At 38.7% G+C, this 25,619-nt stretch overlaps 1 protein-coding gene across 7 annotated transcripts in view; it reads left to right on the top strand.

Moving 5' to 3' along the window:
* CNTN5 (contactin 5) overlaps positions 1–25,619 on the top strand; it is a 679,382-nt gene that overhangs the window by 418,236 nt on the left and 235,527 nt on the right. For all 7 annotated transcript variants that reach the window (XM_049823513.1, XM_049823512.1, XM_049823515.1 and 4 more), the window contains 2 exons: positions 10,429–10,552; positions 16,826–17,001. In XM_049823513.1, the coding sequence (XP_049679470.1) occupies positions 10,429–10,552; positions 16,826–17,001 (300 nt within the window). The remainder of the gene's footprint in view (positions 1–10,428; positions 10,553–16,825; positions 17,002–25,619) is intronic.

The raw sequence follows: 25,619 nt of genomic DNA, 5'->3' as shown, positions 1-25,619 counted from the left end.
TAATAGAGTGGTCATGTTTATTAGCCAGGGCCACCTAAATGAGGATATGCTACAGCATCCTGTGCTCATGTGTGGTCATGAGTGACCACTGCTACAAGTGAATGGACAATAATAAGAGGGGGGGGGAACATATTTTATGTTATTACGATTGAGAACTTGCATAATTCAAACATCTAATATATGTCATACACTCAGGAGCCAGGTTTGCCATAAGAAAAACACAAAATACTTTTATTAGCTGCCTAAGTGTACAGGTTCTCAAGCGACTTCTCAATTGATTTCCCAGCAGACATGCTCAGAGGCCTGACATGGTTTCTAATAAAGGTCCTTTATGCCTTTTAATCACTTTATGCCATTTAATTTGCACTCTCAATTCAGCATGTGTTTCCTGATATCTCAAATTAAAAGAACTATGCTGTAGTTCACTGCTGAATTTAAACTATATGGAATTACTTTCTGTAAACATGCAGTTAAGGCAATACAGTCCTTTTCTGCAAGCTATGTATCAATGTGTAAAGTCACGACTAAAAAATGTGCATAGAAATTGTGAATTATTCATTAAATACTTTTGAAGAATCATAAAACTGCAAACTATCATACTTTCTTGCTGTTCTAAAAACTTTTGGAAATGCTGCAGTAAAAATAATTAAACTTAACCTTGAATAAAGACTCTTTTTATCCTTCCATCTTTGGTTTGATATCTTTTAGAATAAAATAAAGAAGAGGGTCCAGTTCACAACTGAAAGTGTTTGAATCAATGAACCTGAAGATGTGCAAGATCTGAATTTAATTTTTATTGAACAAGAATTCCTGATTCCACACCATCTGCCAGATTCAGCACTTACCAATCTGAATTAAAGACACAAACTACTAAAAATGTTTTCATTGCTAAAAAATATTGGGCAATACTGATTAATGTGGCATGCAATTTAGATAGTATAAACTAAGTTCAGAACAGGTGTGTTTGTTTCAAGCCACAGAACATAGAAAGCTTTTTCAAGCAACAGGAAAAACTTGTCTTATCTTACCTAACAAGCAAATAAACATATCTCCTTCAGAGAAGATAAATCTGAAAATATAAGAAAATAATTTTATCTCTCTTGCAGTGTAAACTCCATCATGCATGTACTGTGCACTGTTCCCAGCATGCAGCATACTAGAATCAATGTACATACATCAGGGCATGTGTATCTGCCTGAACTTACCTGCCAAAAGGAAAGTTTCCTCAAAGTTTCTTGACTTTGAAGCTCACAGAAATACAGTTTTAAGATTAAATGTATTTTATAAATGCATGTGTTATAAATATACATATATATATGTGTGTGTCTGCTTCTATACATGCAAAATAATTATTGTAAATTGCAGCCACCTTTGTTAATGTTAAAATCTGTTACACACAGATTTAATCATTAGAACATATTTTGCAGTAATAAATTAGTAGGCTTTTTCTTTTTCATTATATTAAAGGAAATTTTATATTTTGACAGATTATAGGGATATTAAAATGGGTAGTAATTCTTTATTTCTTAGGTGTTAAGTGAAAGGTTATATTATAGAACCTACTTGTAAAATCAATATTAGCAATGAAGTTAATTTTTTTTTCCTTCACTATTTAAGCAAAAAAAAGGAGGATTTCTAGCTTTTAGTTGAAGAAAACAATGTTTTCTTTGAAAGCAGGGTGATTATTTACATCTAAAATATTTTCTGAATATACTGAACAGGTTAAACTGTTTGTTTGCATGGTAACAAAGGTTAATCAGAAGATCCTTTACAGTCATCACCTCAAGTGCATACAACAAACACACACTGCAAACATGCCAAGAAAGAAATAAATTCAGAAGCGAGTCTGATAATGAGTAGCACTAAAACCTGATCCACCTTTACCAAAAAGTGTCTTTCACTCTGTAGGACCAATCTGAAATTAAACACCTTTGTTTTGTTTTAAGAAATTCTGATGATATGAACATTTCAGCAACATATATAGCCTTATCAGCAACTCCTGCAACTTTTCTAATGTATCCTGAACAGATTAATACCCAGGACTGACAGGTCATCGGGATATGGTTTGGTCCATGATATGTCAAGCAAGTACTTTTCCAGGTAGGGTCTGTATGCAGAGTCCAATGTGTATTTTAGGATGGAAGATCTGTTAGTGACCCCTCCTTTTAGGCTGCTTTAGAAGCTCTATCGTTTTACAGTATCTTGTAGCTTTTCTTTAGAAAATTCTTCCATCACCACATGGATTCAACAGGCCTTTGACAAATGGGGAAAAAAAAAGTAGAGAGATAAGAAAATGTTGTTTTCTCGGTCCTGTAAAAACTTGTGGTTTTTAAACTTTGCTGAGTTACTCTGCTTTCAAAGGAGAACTGCCATCACTCTTTTTCCAGCTGCCATTTGGACAAATTGCCAGTGTGTCAGAATAACAGCTGAAAACAGATGGTTTATCTGAAGACCTCTCTAGTCCACCTTCAGATGGATTAGCAAAGCCATCCACCAGTATCACCTGCAAAAAAAAAGTGCTTATAAAGGGACATGAGCAGATAAAGGGGAGAAGACCTGAAGGAATATCTCCTTCCCCCATATTCACATGCTGCCTGAGCATATCCTCTCAGATACCTTGTCCACTGGGTGAAAATTACCAGAGTGAAAAGAGCTGTTTCCTCCCACCAGTACCTCAGACAGAGAAGATGGCACCACGACTATTTATGCCAGTCATATAACTTGAATGGTACTGTAACATTGCAGGCAGTGGTCAAACTACACTAATGACTTTTGATATAAGTGACCGCTACAGTGTAGAATTTGCTACACTTTCTCCTTCTGCAGACAATTATCTTTTAAAAATATTATTTAAGAAAACTTTTGAAAGAACCTTATTTCTTTTATTCTTTAAAAGTACAGCACGCAGAATTCTTAGACACTAAAAATAATATTGCCAATGCAGCTTCAATGCAGGTCTTTGCACAAGGTCATAGTTCCTTCCTGCCCACCTCTGTGTTCCCAGGGTTCCAGGAATTTATTCTTTTTTCATGGTGTATTTATTGACCTGGAATTATGTCAAGAATGGCGGCAAGAAAGCTGAGCGTTGAGGAATGACACTATTTCAGTTACTGCAGAATTGAAAGTACAGGAAACTTTATTCTCATCTGCAGTTTGTCATGCTATTTGCATTGCTCAGCAAGAACTAAAGAACATATGATTTTTTTCACAGATTCCAGTTTCCCTTCCTATGAGGATTTAAATACTTGTTACTAAGAAGTCATATACTCTGGTATTTTGTTAAGTGCAAATGTGCTGCAAGGAGAACCTTGGAATTAAAAGAATATTTGAGTACTGCTCTCAAGAATATTAAAGAATTTAAAAAGAGGGATTTTACTAATATTTGAAATGTTTTCCATATCCTTACCTTCCTGGGCAATACCAGTTCAAACAGTAAATCCTAATGAGAGTGCTTAGTGTTTTAAATTGCCTAGATTGAAAATGGCAACTTAAAATTTGTAAAGGGACCACAAACTAGCTGTCACATTACTTGGTTGCAATGCGTACTTGTAATCCCAAGACAGATGTGCCACTCTATAATAAATCACTGGTCTCATAGCACTTCAATAAGATACAGAAAACTCATCCTTTTAATAAAAGCCTGTGTGAGGAACAGAAATATTTCTCTTAAGAAATTAAAATAGTAAATTGAAACATACATATGCTTAATATGTTAGTTAAATATTAATCTCTTCATGTTCTTGCTTAAGTTAGAAAGAAAAAATAAGGTGTGGAGTTCAAATCCTCTGATGCACACTTACACAGAACTGTCCTGTTTAAAAGCAAGGGTCACCGTTAGTTAAAACATGGGTGCAAACAAACCTGATGTTCTGGATCCCTGAAGGGATCAGAAAACATACATGTATATAAAAATGTGTGTGTATATATATCTGTATAGCATATATATGCACACATACAAAGATATATAAATTAAATACAATAAGCAAATAAGGAAAATAAGGAAAAGCCCCAGGAGGTCTCCCCCAAAAGACTACACAAACCAGAAGAACCAGCCAATGGTTCATGAATCAGAAAATTTTATTTCAAGGTCATCTTCAGACAGAGAGGGCGGGTTATGGGGAGCTCCCCTCGACCAAGGCTGTGGGGAGCCTCCAGCTGCCTGTGGGACCACAGCATGGTGCAGACTGGGGCAGTGTGTGCTTCCTTGTCTTTAGGTCACTGGTTTTGTCAAAAGCTGCAGAAATCTCTGGCTGAATGGTGGGGGGGGGGGGGGGGGGGGGGGGGGGGAGATGGGAGTGAGCCATGGTCTGGTCCTTAATTTAGTGTCAGCATCCTTGTAGAAGGTAGGGAATGTCTCTGGCTGTGTGGCTGAGGACAGGAGTGCACCATGGTCTGGCCCTGGCCCTGTCTGGGCCTGGAGCTGTAAAAGGCAGGATAACAAAAACCAAAGAGGCAGCCACTCTCAATCAGAATGAGCAACCCCTGCTGTGAGCTCTGCCAGCCTCAGGACAAGGCTGTCAGTCCCACCTCTCCCTGGCCGCCAGTAGACACCCATCCCATGGTGGCATTGCCCAACAGCAACCACCCAACCACTCTGGCACTGCCACTGCATCATTAGCTTGGTGCCAAAAGCTGATGTCCTTTTTGATTGCTTAACTTAGCATCAGCTTCCTTGTAGACGGTAGGGGATCTCAGTGGCTGTGTGGCTGAGGACAGGAGTGCACCATGGTCTGGTCCTTTTCCCTAAGTGGGCCTGTGGCTGGAAAAAGCAGGATAATATCAACAAACAAAGGAACAGCGACCCTCACTGACCATGGGCAACCCCTGCTGTGAGCTCTGCCAGCCTCAGGACAAGGCTGTCAGTCCCACCTCTCCCTGGCAGCCAGTAGACTCCCATCCCATGGTGGCATTGCCCACCGCCAACCACCCACTCATGCTGGCAGTGCCACCGCATCATTACATTGGTGCCAAGAGCTGATGTCCTTTTTGATTCCTTAACGTAGCGTCAGTGTCGTTGTAGATGTGGTGGAATCTCCCTGGCTCTGTGGCCAAGGACAGGAGTGCACCATGGTCTGGTCCTGTCCTTGTGAGGGTCTGTGGCTCTGGAAGAGAAAGGAGGACCAGGCGCCATCTGTCATGCCATGGGCAACCCCTGCCTCCCTGCCCGGGCCCAGCAGCCCTGCCCTCCCCTCCCTGCCCTCCTCCCCGCCATCTCACCTCAGCCCTTGCTCACCCTTCTGCTCACCTCCAGTCTGGGACGGCTCACTGCACAGGCCTTTTTATACTTGTCCTGGGCAGCCGTGTCACCAACCCCACGAGAAACGGCCACCACCAACGTTCTGGCCACCGCGTCACCGGGGGGAGCTGGGGCTGATGTAAAGTCCAGCCCTCGGCTGCCAGGGGACAAAGGGCTGCCTCTCTTCAGCCTTGTTAAATGCAGTGGGATGGACAAGCCCCACAACTCAGGCCCATGGGGAAAGTGGCCAACACAGAGAGCCTGCTGTCACCCCTGTCTGTGGGGACAGCCTCTTGACCTGGGGCTGCGGTCACCTCACAGCCCCTCACTGACCTGTCCCACCCCACCTCCCCTGGGCCTCCTCCTTGCTGTCAGGGCTGGGACAGGGGCAGGTGGAGCTCAGCATGAGAGTGCAGACAAACAAATGTGGTGTCTAAACACTGGGGCGCAATTCAGGTGACCTAGTGCCACCTGGGCTGCCTTACAGCCTAATGTCCTATGGATATACCTGACACTGGCGGGTAGGACATGGGACCTGGGAAAAATGGGTGCATGTCTAGATCAGCCAGGAGGCGTACATGAGGGCATCTCACATTGCACTAAATGCATCTTTGAATCCCAGTTGTAACGCCTGGAAGTCCGCTGGCTCTGTGCATGGACAGTTAGCTCACACCTGGCTGCACAGAGCAGGGCTCAGGGGTCTGGAAACAGGCTCCGCAGCGTCACTTCAGGTGCTGCGAGGAGCCTCACCTGGCCTGTAGCCACTACACCAGGACAGGGCAGGGCTGGTGTAAACACAGCACCGTGCTGGTCTGCTCTGGCCAGGCATCTCAGACACCCCTCGACCTCCCAGCTGTCATTTATCTGTTAGGAACTGAACACTCTGTACAGATTAATTCATGTGCTTGAAGTTGGGTCTCCAGTGTACTTCAGACACCCTGGGGTGTCTGTCCTGACCCCAAGAGGCCACTTCAGAGACCTCATGTAGCTCCTGTGTCATACATGGCAGCTCTGTGTCTGGGAGAAGTCAGGGTGGAGGAAAAGTTGATTCTGGATAAAGGGAGGGGCTGGGGGGAAGGTGTTGCCTAAATTTTTGTCTTTGTTTATCACTACCCAAGTCTATTTTAACTGGAAATAAGTTTTCCCAAGATAAGTCTGTTTTGCCCGTGACAGTAACTTGTAAGGGATCTCCCTGTCTTCATCTCAACCTAGGAGCTTTTTCATCCTATTTTCTCCCCTGGGGGAGTGAGTGAGTGGCTGGAGGGCACCTGGCAGCTGGCCGAGGTTAACCTGCCCCAGTAGGTAATGTATTGCAGTAATGCCGCTTGGAGTGTATGTACTGTAGAGAGAGGGGGTGAGCGGTGGTCATTTTAGCTTGTGAACTCTTCTGCTATATGGTTCTCAAATGGTTAGTGTTTCTAATCCTGTAAAAATTTAACACATATATAAGCGTGTTTGCTTCTGTAGAGTAGTTCATATGTGTAAAGCTACACAAGTGGATTTTATCATCAGGTGCTTTTTTCTCTTTTTTTCTCTGCAATCATCCATGTCTACTGTCATCTAAAAATCTAACCCTAACCTTGGTTACTCATGAGACGAGTGTAAGGTCTCAAAGAACATACTGCTACAACTGTTCATGATCAAACTGGTAAAATGCAGAGATTAATTTTTCAAGGCAGACTCTCATCAGAAAGAGCAGACTCATGCAGTTGATTAGACCTGGAACTAATAACCAGAATTTATTAATCCTGGTGTTGGCTTTCTAGAGCATAATTGAGCAGTCCTCCAGTCTAGTTTGTAAAAGGACACATGAACAATCTCTGTAAATATTAATCAATGTGCAGTTATGCTGTACGCTGAAGAAACTGTATCTAGGTTTTTGATGGTGACTAAATATGTGTTTAAAAAGTGATGCAATACTCTTAAAAGGGAAGTTAAAAAATTCCCAGTTGTAATCAGGTGAGATTTTGTGGCACTCTTCAGAGTGGGAATCCTCAAGCAGAATGACATCAAGCAACATTAGCAGAGTGTGCGCTGGATTCTAGGAAATGTTCTTCTCAAGCCCCACAGTTTCAGTGTAGCTTTAAACTCCCTACAGAGAAAAGAGAATACAGTAAGCCTCCAGTGGTGGTCCAGGTCAATTTTGGAAGAGTCCAGGACTTTCCATTATCTCTAATGGGATGTTTAGTGCTAGCTAAACTACGTGCCCATCATTGATACAACTATTGAAGTCTTCACAAGACTTCATTTTATTTGAGCTTTTATTAGAATTATGCATAAGAAAAATATTTTTTTTCCTTTAATTATAAACCTGCCTGTGTTTTAATTTGAAAAAATAGTTTTAACATTTTTTTAAAAATATTTAAATGAAATATTTGCATCTGCAATGTGTTTCCTTCATTGCTTTTGAAATGAAGAGAGAAGGCATAGAACACTTAAGATTTTTAAGTTCAAGTCTGTCACTGGAGCTTAAATGAAGATGGTATCACTAGATGATCTGTGATGTTTTCTCGCATATCGGATATCACACCCCATTGCATTTTATTTAATCACCCCTTTATTAAGCCTAAGAATTTATAAACATATAGTCTTGTCTTTTCAGCAAGTGCTTTGGTCTCTTCAGAATAGACCCTTTTCTTCAATTATTCTGTCCCAGTCCAGATGATCTAACTAAGAATTCATTCAGTCAATTTAGCTACAAACTGATGAATATCTCATTCATTATTATGATGCTTCTGAGTCTCCAAATAATCTCTGCCAGTACTCCACACTCCATCTGAAATGCAGATAAGCAGCTAACTACATATTTTCATCTTTTAGGAACATGACTGGCATGCATTGAACTTTCTCTGTTAACGTTGTCTTCACTGCAGGCAGAAGTAAAACTATTTTTCCAAAAGGAAAGTGCAACACAGTATTTCAGTATTACTGCTGCAAATAGTACAGGTAGAAAGAACATCTGTACTGCTAGTGACACCAGCACCTACCTAGCATTGCATCTTTTTCTTTTCTTTCCAGTAATCCTAGGCTGTGGCATTATATTTTATCTACAGAGTCACTCCTAGGGAAAAGATAAAATCATTAATCTTCATGAATACACGCCCTATCCATACACCTACTAATCTGCATGGAATAACACCTAAATCTAAACCCATGATTTAGTTTTGCATTCATTAATTAATTCTTGGGTTTGCTATACTCTAGCTTGATGAGACCTCTGATTATTTACGCCTACATTCATTAGTATTTTCTCTTGTGCAATGTAAGGAGGAGGTAACTAAATTATACGAAACAATCCATACAATGTTTTTGTACCGACATTTTCCTTACTTAAAATAAGTTTTGCCAGCTGAGTCCATTGCCCCTGTGGCAGCCTCAGCTGCAGTGCTCAAAACTTAGTACTAGAGTTATTTTAACTTCAGTAATATAAGCACATACCAGAAATCACTTATTGTGGTTGAGGTTTTTTAAATAATGTAGATAATCTGTCCCAGAAAATATATTTCTGCCAATACACCCAACTGAAGTAACATACCTAAACACGGAAGTAATGTAAATATGCAAAACAGCAACCCACATTCCTTTACACAGTCCTGCAAAAATGGCTAATAAACTTGAAAATTATGCAAAACAGAAACCACTAATTGCTGCTGCTTTTATTTGCTGTCTTTACAAATTGAAAGACTAATTATTTGAACCTATTTCAGCAGAAGTATACATACCCGAAAATAAAGTTATTTTCAAACTGTATTTGAATAGCAGTGGAAAAAGATAAAACCCTAAGTGTTTAATAAATGTATAGTCACTAAAAAGGAAGGTTGAATAGCATAATGGGGTATTATGTGGTCTTTTCACTGTATGGTAATAATAGAATTGAGAAACCCAAAATGTCACAGAATGTAAGGACATGGAAATTTGCATCTCAGAACTAGCATACTATGACTTATGTCTCCCATGTTTCTCAACCTTTGTCAGACTCCAAAATTTTCTTGTCTGTGCCAGGAGTCGTAGCCCCATGCACCTATTCCTGTCCACCCAAACTTTCTGAAAAGGTCACAGTTCCTAAAACTGTGAACCCATAACGTGTGGTGGAAGTTGTGTGGAGTTGGTAGAACAATACAGTAATAAGTTTTATAAGTCAATGACCCAAACCCGAAGTCTTCAGGTGCACCTTTCTTACTTCAAGCTGGTATTGGGAGGACAAATATAACAGGAGGTTATAAACTGCTTAATGTGTCATGCTGTCCTCAGTACTAGTTGGAGGAATTTTATGACATGAACATATGAAACCATAAAACTGACAGAGAAAACCCAGCTCCCATATGTTTCACTGCAAGTAGTAGGACAATGTAATACCTCCCCTCACCCAAATCATTAGGCTAGTGCTCTAAATTTGAAGAGCATTATGGGACTAAATCATCCAAGAGTTTGGAGGAAGTCTAAGTTAATTAAAATTCCACAGTCTTCTAGGGCACAGTGAGAATTTTAGTTATTCAGACCTACATGATCAGGAATGCTATACTTACAGCCTTTTACTTTTCTGAAGGTTACACTTCCCTCTTCACAATACAAATGAATTGGAATCATAGATGTATTCTATGGGTCTATCCAGCTTTTCTTATTCAGAAATGTAAATTCATATGAAGATATAGATACGTGCCAAAATTAGAGAAGACAGTGGAGGAAGATGAAATGTCAGATTTTGCTATATATTATTTAATAACAGCCATGAGTTGCTGCCATTAATTTTACAAGTGATTTTTCTTAGCAACTCTTTGACATAAAAGGGAAAACTGTGCCATAGTTCTTTGTAAGATTAGCTGCTGCAAGCAGCAGGAAAATTTTTGTTTACCCTGCTCTCTACAAGCAGTGTGAACTCCTTTTACTGGCTTAATTCTCTCGAGCTGCTCATCAGACTGCAGGCCAAAACACGTCTGATGAGAAAGCCATTTTAAGGCATGATGAACACTTAAATCATTCTATGTATTTTATTGTTAACTTTGTAATATTTCTTCCTTATATATACTTTTTTTCCTTTTAATTATTGTTTTTTAATATAACATCTGAAGTAATGCGATATGAACCTCTGGAAAACAAACATAATTTTGTATACTTTAATCTCACTTTATAAAAGCTATAATGATTTTACATTTATTCAGATTTCCTAAACTATAGCACTCCTATTTCCACAGAAAGTGTTGATTATGGGCCAGTGTTTGTACAAGAGCCAGATGATGTGATTTTTCCAACTGATTCTGAGGAGAAGAAAGTATCTCTGAACTGTCAAGCTCGTGGAAATCCTACTCCCACGTACAGGTACCTGTTTTAGAAGATTTTTTTTAGTTTTCAGAATATTAGCCACTGCACTCCCACTCTGAGAGTCAGTGTGCTTTGGAAAACAACATAACAGAAACAGCTCTATGACACAAATGCCTTTCCTGATTGAATGCTTTTTCTGATTCTGAATAAGCAAGAAGTAGAACTGGTAGTGAGTAAAGGCAAAGCAATATGTGAAGTTTCAAATTATGGCCTCTGTACTTCTTATCTATTCATTTGGAGGGACTCCTGTTCAGTTTCTTAACTTGTGTCTGTAACAGCTGACAAGATCAAAATCTTTAATTGACTTTTTTGCTAAACATCTGTAAAGCTACGAAATACTTTCCTATTTTGTACGGAAAGCAGTAAAGAACAGGTACATTAAATGACATGGCTATGCAATACAGGATACCATGGCTGAGCCAGATCTGGTGTCTTTTCACTCACAAGTCCACCATTTTATTCCTTTGCAACTGTTGTCTGCTGCCTATTTTTCCATACAGACTATGTCACAGATATCTACTATACAGATCTGTTATGACACACCTATGAGTCTGAGAGTTCCGTTTATTAATGGTGCCCACTTACAGGTGAGAACAGTATGTTGCAGTCACCTTATCCATTTCCTATATCTGACTGTGCTCATATTTTATACAAATTACAAGTGATGTAGGAGGGCTGGGGGAACATATGGTTGATTATTTTTTCCATACAACCTTTATCTTTTCTTGTAGAGTCATTCTTCACTTACAAAGGGAACATAAGGACTCTTACTGTTGTATTTTGTCATAGGTGACAATCATCAATTTTGCATTTTATTTTTCTCCTATTACACTTATTTAATTTGTGGATTCCTTAGCATTCTGGATGAATTCTCTTTAGATTTATTTGAATCACAAAACTTCTATTTCTACGGCTGGAAGAAATTCAGAGGCAGTACCATCTTTAGATATCCCCATCATAACAACAATGAATCTGCTTCTTTGCAACAGATGTGAGTCACTAAATGGATCTGATGCGTGGCACAACTTCCCCATACAACACAGGCATGACTAAAACATGTAACATGGGATTAGGAATGAATGGCCAGAAATTCTTCAAACTGGAATTGCATGAACTCCTTACTACGCGGGATGAAAGCTGTGTTGCATTCTTCCTTATTGACATTCCTTGTGTAATTTCTATTACATATTTATTGCTTTGTTGATAAAAAAAATATGTATATTAGTTCCACACACTGTTAAAGTGCTATTAAGCCATTAAACATAGCATGTGACCATGGGGAAAAGGCACAAATTCCCACCAAAAGAGGGCAACCCTATGTTCAGCTCTCCCAGACAACCTCATTGTTCTTGTGGAGATTTTCTCATTGGAAATCCTATGTCATCTTCTTTATTTCTTCATCCAGTAGTTTTTTCATTTTCGCAGTGGAATGCAATCAACAAATACAGACTTCCAGCATATCTTAAATGGTAGCTACAAAGAGGATAGAGGCTTTGTCTTCACAGGAAGCCGCATGGATAAGGGAAGGGGTAACAGATATAAGAGAGATTTCATACAGGAGGGGTTTCATCTCAACATAAGAAAGAAATTTTTTACTGTGAGAACAATCAATCACTGGAACAACCTCCTCAGGGATGTGGTAGAGTCCCCATCATTGGAAGTTTTCAAGATGCAATTGAACAAGGTGCTAGACAACCTCATCTAGGCTCCCTTTCCCATGAAAGATTGGATCAAATGATCTTTCGAGGTCCCTTCCAACCTGGGCTGTTTAATGATTTTGTGATATCCATTCCTTCAGTTCTCCAGAGATTAATTGGTGTCAGCAGCCTCACAAACTTTCCTGACTGCTGTTCATGCAAGGAAAGCTTTGACCTGAAAGGCCTAATTCTAACAGCACAGTTTAACTTCTCCCTCTGTTGCTGCCACCTGTCTGTACAGCATATGCAATACACACTACCATTCAGGGGAAGGGAAAAGGGGTATAAATTACTTTGTGAGGAATATATTGTTCTCCAGGGCAGGTGCAGAAGGAATTTAGTCTCAGAAAAAGCTATAGATAGGCAAAGGTTTGTTGTATGTCACTGCCCAACCTTTGGTATATGAAATAGTGAGGAGAAGGGATATTTCTATATCACCAAAGACCCTGTCCTATTATCTACAAGCACTGGAGAACAGAGATCTTTATTGACATGGACTGTGAGGCCCATGCTGCTAGGAATTATTTTTACCCCAAACCAAAGCACAGTACAACTTTTTTTTTTTTTTTTTTTTTTTTTTTTTTTAATAAAGCTACATTAAAAGAATATTTAAAGCACTCAAAATTTCCAAAATTAAGTTGTCTCTGTCATTTTGATTCATTTCCTTAGTCTGTATAATTTATGACACAGTATTCATAACCTGTTTACAAATTCTTTTTTTTACTAGGACATTACTTCATTTTAACAGAATGGAGAACGCTCACATCATTTCAGAATTTCTTCTTCCTTCCAAGAGCTTTTTTCCCCTTGTTCAAGCTCTACCCTGAAATAACAATTTTTAATTTCTTGAGTTCTAGTCATTAAGGTATCTAGATGCATTGATTTAGGGAATAACTCCCGGAGATAAACTGATTCCATTTGCTCAGTATTTTTGCAAATCATGCTTTAGTACCACAAGTCAGGACCCATACAATTAAGAACATACCTGAGACATGTCGATGAGGAATACAGACACTCACAAGCTTCCTGGGGGATCTCACAGGTCACCAGTGTTACTGAGTTAAAAAGGCAGGTGCAGAATTCCCTGTGATGCCATTTCACTACACTGCTTTCACTGCTTGTGAAACACTGCTTTTCCTGTTTTACTTAGGACACACATAAGCTGGCTAGATTTTTTTTGTTAGTATCATTTCCTGATAGAAAATGCAGTTGAAAAAATTTTAAAAAATTACTTTCTGTCTGCTTAAGCCAGATTAGAACATTTTAAAATGTTATCTGTCACTTGTCTTCAAGAAAAAAAAAAAGTAGCTGATTTTCCCTGTAAGCACATTACCTTTTGAGCATTATATTTAGGTTTCTGTCCTCCCAGCTCAGTCAAGGTACCTAGAAGAAAACATATCACACAATTTAGTGGTGCTTTTCCTCTAATGTGCTTGGATTATATGAGGGGAATACAATCATTCAGGATGGACCCTAAGATATGTAGGCAGGCAGCCATCGAGATCCAAAGTTTTCAGGTAGCATTATGAAAACATATTTTTAAATTTAATTTAATTGAAAATAAAACTAATTGAAGAAAGTTAATTAAAGCAAACTGAATTTTCTGTCAGTTCCCATTTAGAAATGCCAAAACATGTAATTTTTAATTTTCCTTATATAAATCTCCCATAATTTCCAGATAAATTAATTTGCATTTTTATTTCATATATATTTTTATATATGTGAAAGCTAACTTTCATTATGATTTCATTCAAAATCTCAAATCATTAATAAATTGTTGAACATGAAAAGTTCCTCTTCTTTTTAGCTCTGTTATATATGAATCTCTTTAAAAAATGTAGTGAATCCTACAGACATTTCCCTAATATCCTTTGCAATATAAAGATATTGTCAACAATGTTTCATTTATTACATTAAATGAAGCAGGGGTCGTCTGCAATCAAAAGTCCAATCATGAAAAAAAAGGGGCAAATAATAGTTTCACAGTTCATCTTAATTCTGACAATGCTGACCTTTGAATTAAGAGAAATTCAGAGCTACTTCATCTGAATTCTGCTGTCTGTACCTCATCCACCATGAATGTTAACGAGATAGGGGGAACTGATAATCATTTTGTTTCATTAAAGTTGCCTCTGGAGTCTAGATGTTGCCAAGTTCTTCCAGTCTTTGCTGAACTCTGGCAAAGCTTGGGAGAGCCTGGCAATTTCCTGAGGCAACTTTGAAATTGCAGAATGACTGTGAACTAGCAATGAAGGAAATATATGTGCATCATAATAGCTGTGCCATACCTGTTTACACTGCTTATCTCTTCTTTGTATTCTTTTAACAATTTCACGTTATATACAGTTTGACACAGAAGCAAATCTAAAAAGTCTTCTTATTATTACTCTTTAATTGAGATATTGCACACACACCCCCCAAAGGTTATTCCAGAGTGCTAGACTCTATTTATCTACCATTCAAAATCTTTTCTCTTGCAGCTGGGGGACTATTGCAGGGTTTGTTGTTTCAGTCCTTAGAGATGAATCAGAGGGGTGAGGCTTTTTGGCAGAGAATATCTGGGGGGGGGGGGGGAATCCAAAAAACCCCAAACCCACTCACACAGCAGAGAAATGAGACTTTTAAGTTACTTCTGAAACTCAGAAAAAGAAGTGTTCATTCAGGAATTATTCAATGCTTTGGCTCGGGTGTGATACTTTCAAATACGTTTCCTATAGCCTGGCTTTTCCCACGTTATCTTCACTCCCATGCCTGTCTCTACTGTTCAGGCTTCTCATGTCACTCCCAAACACCTCCCAAACTTAGCATTCCATCTGCTAACTCCTCCTCTGATCTGAGCTTCCATTTACCTGGTAGCTGCCAGGCATTACCCCTGACCAGCCGCCAGCTGATTCCAGAGTCCCCTGGGCCAGTCTTCTCTGAATTTTGTGTATACTGGCCCAGCTGATACTATTTTTCCTTTGTCCATTGCCAACATCTTTTATTTCATAACAGCCTACATACATCAACTTACCACCCTCTCTTCACGGGCCTTGCTCTTCTACTTTCTGTATTTAAATCAGGTTTCTCTATTTCTTGAGCCCGGAAGATCAAATGCTGAAAGAATGGAAAAAAAAGGTTCCTTGCTCTCATGCAGTGCTGACTCAGCTCTGCTAACTCTAAGCTCATCTGGGCCTAAGGCTTTAATGACAGAACATAAATCAAAACTTTGTTTATCATAAGCACAGTAAAAGTCCTATTTTTGACATAAAAGGTGCATCTGCTATACAGGTTTCAAGTCTGAAGCCTTTTTGGACGATAGGGGTTTTTTTGGGGAAAAAAAAAAAGAGATAACAAATTTGATTCAGCACAGGCAAAACAAAGAATATGCTTTCTCTTCAGAAGTTGAAGATCTGGTTTTACTCGTCTTTTTTCAGGAAAACAGCATTTGTAAGGCAGGATGGAATGTCTCCATCTAAAGCTTTGCCAAAGTAATGGCTTACTGCACAGGCTGTCTTTGAGTACCTGTTATCCTTATAAAAACTGGGGCTGTCAGGTTCTGTATACTAAGCTTGATGCCTTCCTTTGGCCATAAAATGCTGTCATGATTTAAGCCCAGTCAGCAACAAAGCACCGTGTGGCTACTCGCTCACTCCTCCCCCTTGGTGGGATAAGGAGGAGAAAACACAAAGAAAAGCTCATGGGTCGAGACAAGGACAGGGAGGGATTGCTCACCACTTATGGTCACAGGAAAAACCAGACTCAATTTGGGGAAAAAAGAAAATCAATTTCATTTACTACCAATCAAACCAAAACAGGAAAATGAGAAGTAAACCCAAACCTTAGAACACCTTCCCCCCACCCCTCCCTTCTTCTTGGCTCAACTCCACTCCTGGTTCTCTCTCCCTCCTCCCCCCAGCAACACAGGGGAACGGGGGAATGGGGGTTGGGGTCAGTTCATCACACGTCATCTCTGCTGCTCCTTCCTCCTCAGGGGGAGCTCCCCACTCTTCCCCGGCTCTACCATGAGGTCCCTCCCACGGGAGACAGTCCTTCACGAACTGCTCCAGCGTGGGTCCTTCCCACAGGCTGCAGTCCTTCAGGCACAGCCTGCTCCAGCGTGGGCTTCCCCCTGGAGTCCCGGCCATGCTGGGGGGCATCCGTCCCCCTGCTCCGGCGTGGGCTCCTCTCTCCCCGGGCTGCAGGTGGGCCTCTGCTCCCCGGGGGGCTGCCCTCTCCCTGGTCTGGGGGGACACGGCCTGCCGCCCGGTCTCCCCACGGGCTGGGGGGGCATCCCCTCCTCCCCCGCTCCTCCTCCCCTCCTTCCTCCCTGACCTCGGTACCCGCAGAGGGGTTCCTCTCCCATCCCAATCCCCTACTCCCTGCAGGTTCCCCTCTTCACTCTGCTCTCCCAGAGGCACGACCGCCCTCACGGACGGGCTCGGCCTGGGCCAGCGGCGGGGCCGGCTCCCACCCGCCGAAGCTTCCGGCAGCTTTGAGCAGCAGCCGGCCCGGCGGCCCCTCCCCCGCTACCAAAACCCCGGCACACAAACCCAAAACAAATGCTCAAGTAGTTTCTTTCTTTTTTCTTAAGATGGCTTCGAAATGGAACTGAAATGGACATTGAAAGTGATTATCGCTTCAGTTTAATAGAAGGAAGTTTGATCATCAACAGCCCCAGTGAAATGAAGGATTCTGGACAGTATCAGTGTTTAACCACCAACATGTTTGGCAGTATTTTAAGCAGAGAGGCTGTTCTTCAGTTTGCATGTGAGTAATAATTTTTTTAACATGGATAAATCAGTTCTTTACATTGCTTGATAATGCTCTAAATTGTAATTTGAATACATTACAGAAGTTACTCTGTCTACAGATTTTGGTGGGCTAGAATCTCAAAATTAGAAATAAAACACGTGGTGTGAAAGAGTGATTTTCTGTGGACTTTTAACTTTTAAAATAGAACCAACTATCAGGAAAAATAACGCTAGTACGTAATCTCAAATGCTATCCTTTAATGATAGCCACAACAATATATTTCACTCATTGCTAGTTTCCTGAAACACGTATCATTTTGTCACACTATCTGAGCAGGAGAGAGAAAAATGTGAACTTAGGAATAGAGTGGGATAAACTGCTTATATATCTGTAGGATAGTCTACACCTGTAACAATGTGTGTGTGAGCATAGTTTTGTATGTATATATGTATATAAATATACAAGTTTTAGGTCCACGTTTATGCACACATAGCATGCATACACTCATACATTATGAGACAGAGGGGTTTTTTTTGGCAGTTGTTAATGGAAACTGAAAATGTCATAGCTTTTGAAATCATTCACTACAATATACTTTCCAGAAGTTATCAGCAATTCATGATCCCAAGTAAATGCTATGGTCTATCCATAGAATGCTCTTTTTCAAACATATTATCTGGAAAAATAGTCCCAGAATTTCAGATACTCTACCTCCAACCCTGACTTCCCTTCAGCACTTTACAGGAAGGCAACTAACACCATTTTAGTGCTTTATCTAGGTAAATCCTACCTTGGAGGAGGTTTAAGAGACAAGGATGCAAAAAGAACTCCATCTTCGCAGATCCTAAAAATAGGACATTACCATGAAACATGAGGCAGATCTTCACATAGCCACATCTGGAAAACAGCGGGGTTAAGGACAAGTTGCCTACCTGCATATGTACTAACACATCTGGTCGTGTGGAGAACTCAGCAGAGGTAGTGTGGGGTCTGAGATTCTCCTTATTCCCCCCCTCCCTTGTAAAGTCACACCTCTCAATTCTGTAGCTTTAGTCTTATCTGCTGCAGATCCTGTCAAGGTATTTGTTAGCAAGATCATAGCACTGTCCACCTACTTCTGAGCAGGGAGCTATACTGACATTTGTCAAAGTTTCCTCATGCCAGGGCGGTATGTTTAAAACATCGCAACAGTGGTTTTTCACTGTGTTATTGGACCTCAGTCTCAAACCTAGCTCTGAAAATTCTGATACATTTTATCTTTTAGACAAGAAAAGTATTATAAAACAAGTCACTTGAACCTGACAACTGGTAAATATAGATAGCTCCAGGGCTCTGAACCTCAGATTTCTATTCCCATTTCAGAAGCAAGGCTAACAGGCGGCTACTTGACTTCCACCTGAAAAAAAAGTACAGAGAAAGTGAGAGCTGGAGCTCAAACAACAGAAGGCCTATGAATTTCAGTAGCTACATCGACAGTTCATTCAGGACCCCATGCAGTTCTAGTTAAAATATTATCTCCTCCTATAAAACAAATTTAGATAAAGTTGTAAAAAAAAAAAAAAAAAAAAAAAAAAAAAAAAAAGTAAGAAAGAAGAGGTTAGGTTTGGTGGATTTATTTTTATTGGATTTTGAAATTATTATTAGTTTGCACACCTGCTTTTGCAGGTATCAAAGTTGTTATGCCACTACAATGGCTTGAATGTGATTTCTCTTCATTAAAGTATTTACTTGGGAATTGTAATGAAAGTTTCTTGGGCAAGGTTAATGGAGGAATGCTAGCTGGAAGTGCTGAGGTGTAGCAAAAAATGCTGCTGAACTTGTGAGAGAGAAGAGGCTGTTATAAGTACAAAGTAATCTTTAAAAAAAGGATAGAGTCATAATTGGTTGAACTTTCAGAATTTCCTGAGCAACTCCTTCACAAGAGCAATTTCAAGTTCAATGTGTATTTGTAGTTCAACTTCTTTGTAGCATGACACTCTCTCTTCTTCTCTTGATTTAATGCTTCAAATCCCTGATCTTAAATGGCTGATGTGTTCCTGTTGAAACAATATTTGCACCATGCAGCAACTCACAGTATAAATTGGTGTCACTATACTGTAAACTCATAGCAACCTATTAGAAGCCTGTATCACAGAAATGTTTTAGTAAGTCAGATCCAAAGTAAATTTAAAATAAAGATTTTCATTGTGATTTCAGCTTTAAAATATCTAAGACACTGTCTTGAATTTGACCAGAAAGCTCTGACAAATTTTCTTGAAGCTTTCTTTTCTTTCATGCTGACATCTTGGGTGATATAAAGTTTACACTGGTTCCCAAAGTGCTAATAACCTTTATTTCCTGTAGGAAACTGAAATGAGCTTTTCAGATGCTTAAAGGGAAGGTCTTGTCCTTACAGCATGAAGGATGGTTTTATGATTTAAAACATAATATTTTGGAGACTGCTTACTTCATATCTAGAAAAACTTCTGTAGTGTAATCACAATCATTCTGAAATAAATTAGGAAATTTTCTATATTAGGGTATTTTAACCAAGTAATATATAACACCTCATTTATTAATAACTCTTTTTCTTGCATTTAAATTAATTACCTGAAAACAACCTTGGGTGAGGAAGTATACAATTAAACGGTCTTTAGATTAGACTATGTTCATTCAGTAATTAGCATTGAGTTCTAAAGTATTATATAGATAGGTAGAGAGGGATTAGACAAAGATTAGCTTACATTACCCTGAAATAAATATAAGAATTTTTAAAATATCATGCTTGTGATGAAATACTGTAAGATAAAATTTCAGTATAGTTGAAATAGCACATTTTATTGTATTCATAGCATCATAGAATGGTTTGGACTGGAAGGGACAGTAAAGGTCATCTAGTTCCAACCCCCTGCCATGGGCAGGGACACCTTCCACTAGACCAGGTTGCTCCAAGCCCCATCCAGCCTGGCCTTGGACACTGCCAGGGATGGGGCATCCACAGCCTCTCCGGGCAACCTGTTTCACCACCCTCATAGTGAAGTATTGCTTGTAGGCTTGCATATCTCCAGTTATTTTCAGTAAGACAGAAAGTAAAGCACTGAAAAATGTTTTTGTAATGAAAGGTCCTAACTTTAAAGTAATTAAAGTAATCCGTGCCCTTCAATGTTACTGGACTCTAGTGGCTTGAAGGGTAATTTCTCATCCCAAGGATAAACCAAGGCATTTCTGATTATGAGATACAGAGCTACACATAATGGCATTCAGTTTCCCTTTTTTCACTGAAAGACATGGATTCCAGAAGCTTAGAAACTTGCCACTTTCACAGAAAAAAAATTTAAAAATTAAGTTCATGGACTTGCTTGAATGCATGGTCTGTACTGCTGTGGAAAATAGTTACATCTTTGCGGCCTGAAGAGCTGTTCTAACTAAAGAAAGAAATGACATAAATCTTGAAAGGAAACAACAGGGACCATTAAACAAGGCCTTTGACACTGCCTTACAGGATAAAGCATGTGCTGTAATGTCCCTATGCAAAATGTCATAAAACTTGAAAAAGAACAATATGTTTATTGCATTGGCTTTTAGTTTTCTTGCAATTGCATGACGAAAAGCCCAGTTGCTATGGTTATTATCATGTAGTTCAGGATTGGTGATGCATTACAAATAGAAATGTTTATGTACTACATCATTTGCATATGTGTGCATAATTAAAATAGGACTTTGAAATACTTATATGATGTTTTGGGATTTGAAAGAGAAAGAGATATAAAATGAACATTATTTCATACTTGCTAGAGATATAATATTTGAAATAGCCTCCTGTATCACTGGTTATTTTTATGGAGCAAAATGGAAAGACCGGTTATGTGCAGTTAAAGGTCTGCTCGAAATTTTAAACTATCATAGCAAATATTTATGAATATTTAAACACAGAAAAAATTCTCCTCTTTTTTTCTCTTCTTTGCATTTCCTATGATCTCTGATGCCCAAGGTCATGCTGTTTTATGCTATTTTAAGAAAGTAAGAAAAAAAAAAAAAAAAGAGATTAAACCTCCCCATGCTGTGACAGAAATTAAGGAGAAATATATTTTTCAGTAAAAGAAAATATTTGCCAGAAATTTCTTTTTTCTTCAATAGAATTTTATGCAGAAAAATTGAGGAAAAAAAGCCCAAAGATAACACTGACAAAATGTCAAGCAAATCAGAATTCTTGATCACAAAAGTCGCACGTTTAAAGTCACATTTCAGAAGTTTGCTCATAGCAGGTTGTTAAAAAAGATAAAAAGCTATCAGTTTGCTACAGCTTCAAATGTCATTTATACTTCACAATCACAAGGAATAGTTTATATACGAAGTGTATTGTTTTCTTAACAAGATTCTAATCAGCTCATTAAAATGTAAGAGCATTAGAGGAATAATTACTGAATTCCTTTAGCCCATCTTAACATTAATGAATTTTGTAGTTCTGGGTGCGGCTAGCTCTGTGGAAGAGTTGTTCAAATCCCAAACACATCTTTAAAGATTCTGCAGTCAATGGAAATAGAAAAGAGGAAGGTAGTTATTCTAGTTTAAGTTTTTACTGCATTAAGAAAAAGTGTGTATATATGAAGGCAAGAGCACCAGCCAAAGAAAGCAACCATAGCAAACTTACAGTTGCTGCAAGCAGAAACCAAACTTCTTTGAACCCCTAGTAATTTTAGAGAAGTGCATACATTAAGAGTGTTTTGAGGGTATGAAACTTAATAACAAAGTATAAAAGTTTTATGAAGTAACTTATACACTAAGCACACATATTGTTAGATGGCTTTAGTTTGGTCTCTTCTCTCATTTCTATTGTTAGAAATTTGTGAAACATAAAGGGAAGGTTTAAAAATTAAACTCTAATATTAATTTCTGAATGTTGGCTATTTTCGGCATCTGTACATGAGCTAAAAAAAAAAAAAAAAAAAAAAAGTGACTTGAACCCGGTGGGAAATTGAAAAAATTAGAGATTCCAAATTGACTAAATCTACCTGCCTTACGGTACAACATCTGCATGTCTTTGTGCTGGGTTCCACAGTCTCTTTCTGGAACAGTGTTCTACAACTTTGTCTACAACAGCAGATGTTTTTTGTGCTTACCTTTGCCACATGTACAATCTCTGTATTCCATTAGATCACAAAACAAAATTGCTTTTCTCTATCTGTGGATTATTCAATCTTTCACAAGCCTACCATCTCTGTGATATTTACAACCTGGGCTAAGAAAAAATAGAGAAGTGGTAGGGGGAAATAACTTCTCACCTGTCATTTATGGAACTCCTCACTGCAATTTTATTAATCTGATTGTCACTGGCTCCTTTCTATAATTTTTCTTTTTTTTTTTTTAATTAAATCTATTTTCTCATTTAATCTATAGAGAAGGGTATTGATTAGACACAATATACATGTACTTTTCCAGTTGATGACCTACCATGATTGTCCAGTGATGTACAGAATAAGAAGTCAGCCATGATGTAGACATATAAATCAATAGCTTTCTGGGGAGACAGCCTGTGCACTGCCCATTTCATCACAGCATACTTCTTACAGGCTGTTAGTAATCCATGTTTTCCTTCTTGCCATCATGCTCCCTGGACATCTTATTCTGTTTACTCCAGAATTTCCTAGAATTAATTTGTAAAGTGTTGATTTAATTACAACCCTCTACACATGAGAAAAAACTTGATTTCTCATGTTAATTCCAGAATATGCAACATAACAAAATGTTTGGTCACATTACAATATCCACATTTCTTTCTAAACCATACAAAGCTAAACAGTATTAAATACTATAAAAGAAAGATGAGAACAAGCTGAAGTGGGAAAAGAAATCAAAATGCAACCAGTCATACTTTCATTTTTAAAAATGTCCCTGATCATCCTGTAATAAAACCTAAGTTGGGCATTGCTTTGCTCTGAAACCGTGTGAAGAATGTTGCTATGTTGGTTAAGAATAGCTACAGCTACAACAGTGATTTACACTGTAAAATTTTTGGATTGTTTTCTGCATAATTCCAAGTTGCTCTCTGAGGGAAATGCATGTTTAAGAGACACCTGCAAAACAGGTATACATGCCAGGAAATGTTCATTGTATATAGGACATGTTCCGTCCTATTCATAAATAGTTTATTCATTGAAGAATATGATTCAGTGAACCTGAGATAAATATGAATTTCTGTCACACTCTGCAAAGAGTTTTATCTAAATGAAGACTGAGCAAATTGTGTTATCTTACTGAAAGAAAGGATCTGACTTCTAGATCGGATGTGGAGACTCTGCTTCCTACTTCTTCCATTGTTTATTTGTGCAGGGTGGGACAATTTCAGAAGGAAAAATTGTGAGGTCTTTCTTACAAAATGAGATTTCAAGGCTAAGTTCTTCAGAGACTGTAGGACTCAGATCAAACGCCCAGGCCACAACTGCCCACATAAATGTTCAAACCACTTGAACGTATCTACTGTGCAACTCTGGAAATCTAGCCCTTTCTTTTGTTAAGAGAATAAGAAAGAATTTTAAACTGAAAGATATGTATTTTTTTCATATAAAAGTGGTAAAAAAAAAGCTTTGAGTCAAACTAGAACTTTTTGTTTAATTTCAACTTTGGAAAACCAAGTTATTTGAATTTTAGCTGTAGTGATACTTTGTTGTTTATCGAAACATATAGTTTGTACAACTAAGTTCAATGGTGCAAGATGCTAAGAAATTTGGCCCTAGTGTAAAAAAGTATTTCATCTTAAAATATTTGCATAATCTTTTTGAAGTTGATAGGATGACATACATGCTTAGAATTAAGCACATGCTTAAACTCTTTGTTGTTGTTGTTAAACATAAGAATTTCTAAAACAAGAGTTGAAACAGTCTGTATGGATTTGTTACCATAGTGTCATCATGGCAGACACATAATAGGTTTAATTAAGCCTTCTTCCATTCATTTCTTGAGCCTTTCTTTCTTAAAATGAACAAATAGCTTAGAATAATAAACTTCATGCCACAAAAATAGCAGAACTCATTACAACTCCTTTTATACAGCAGTTCTCAAAGAACCTTTCCTGTTGGAAAAGATAGATCTGGGTTCATCATTGTGGCTAAGGAGAATCTTTGATGAAAATCTGCCTTCAACCTTTCTTTACATAGGTTAATCTTCCATCCAGTCCAAAAGCAAGTCTGGAGAAATAAATAAAATCCCCACTTGAAAGATCACTCAAACTGTGTAGACAGTATCCGCCCTTTCTGACAAGAATGGCAAATGAATTAATGTTTATTGGTTGTTCAGATTTCCCAACAGACCATTAATGAGTATTGTCAGACAGTAAACCTTATGGGATTTCAACTGTATTCAGGAGTCATATCCACCGAAAGCTTCAGGAAAAAAATATACACCTTGTCTCCTGGAATTCCCCTTCCACACAAAGCATGCATCATGTCTTCAGAAATGGTCTCCTGACCATCTACAGTGACTTGTCTATAACAGCATGACACCAGCTAAGAGGTCTTGTAGATTTGCTATGTATATTTCTGTCCCTCCAGTTCTGCTTTTGAAGCTGGCTGAGAATTGCAGTAAGTTTCTATTTCTCCATTGCGACATTTGAAGACCAACTGCCTTGCCCTTGTATTAGATCACTTAAAGAGCAGAGGAGACCTAATTCCTTCCCATCTACAAAAGCAAATGCTTTCTTTCCTTGAAGACAAGAGGAGGGTGGGGAAATTCTTTTTTATCTTCTCTCTGCTGCCTTGAATCAGTATCTTGTCATTTCCAAAAGGGGTTCTGTGTCTATGCTAGTAAATTAAACATTCCCTAGCACTGAGAACAAATCATATGGAAAGGTCCACATCCATACTTCTAAACTCTTTTATCTTCAAAGACATGGAGTGCTTCTAAACTGTCTTTTGGGAATGGCCCCTAGTCACTCCTGCTAACACCCAAAATGTGACAAGAATTGTCTTGGAGAAGGCTGTGGTCCCATCCTGAATCCCATGGGCACTTCTAATGCTGTGACAGTGTCCGTGATGAAAGTCCAGTGCAGGAGAGTATTTCTTAAAACTTTTCACTATACTAGTACAGACAAGGTCTGAGTATCTTGAATCAAGAGTCTTCAGCATACTAGGGGAAATGCATACACTGCATCTCTAATACATGAATCAGACATGCTATAGTTGTATGAAATAATGTAATTTTATGACTTGTACTATCTGAAGAAAATTATGAAAAATTTTAATGCTAAAAAGCACTAAACAAAGCTACTTAAATTTTGGTCTAGTTTGTGTCCATCCTTCCTTAATTCTCAGTCTGCATCTTGATGTTTCAGTTACAAAATACTTGGGACAGACATCTTAAGATAGGAGATTAAATCTGAAGAATCCCAGCTACACATGAAGTCTTTCTGTAGGGTAACACTCAGGAACATGAGAAGACCGTACTAACCAGCACTGTGTTCCAGAGGTATTCTGTGAGGCAAAAATATTAGACTTCGCTTGTTCTCCTGAAAGAAGCTGTGTGTGTCCTTTGTGTGTGTCCTTCACTTCATCCATTTGACTTTTCTGTGGTGAAATCACACATTACGTCAGCCTGAGAGGGGAATTTTGACAAAACTGAGAGCCAAAACTAAGGAAGCTCTAAAGCAGCTACCTAGAAGC

This window comes from Accipiter gentilis, chromosome 19 (assembly GCF_929443795.1).
Source record: "Accipiter gentilis chromosome 19, bAccGen1.1, whole genome shotgun sequence".
Classification (NCBI taxonomy): Eukaryota; Metazoa; Chordata; class Aves; order Accipitriformes; family Accipitridae; genus Astur; species Astur gentilis.
Note: the sequence above shows the minus strand (reverse complement) of the source record. Positions and strands in the feature narration are given on the sequence as shown.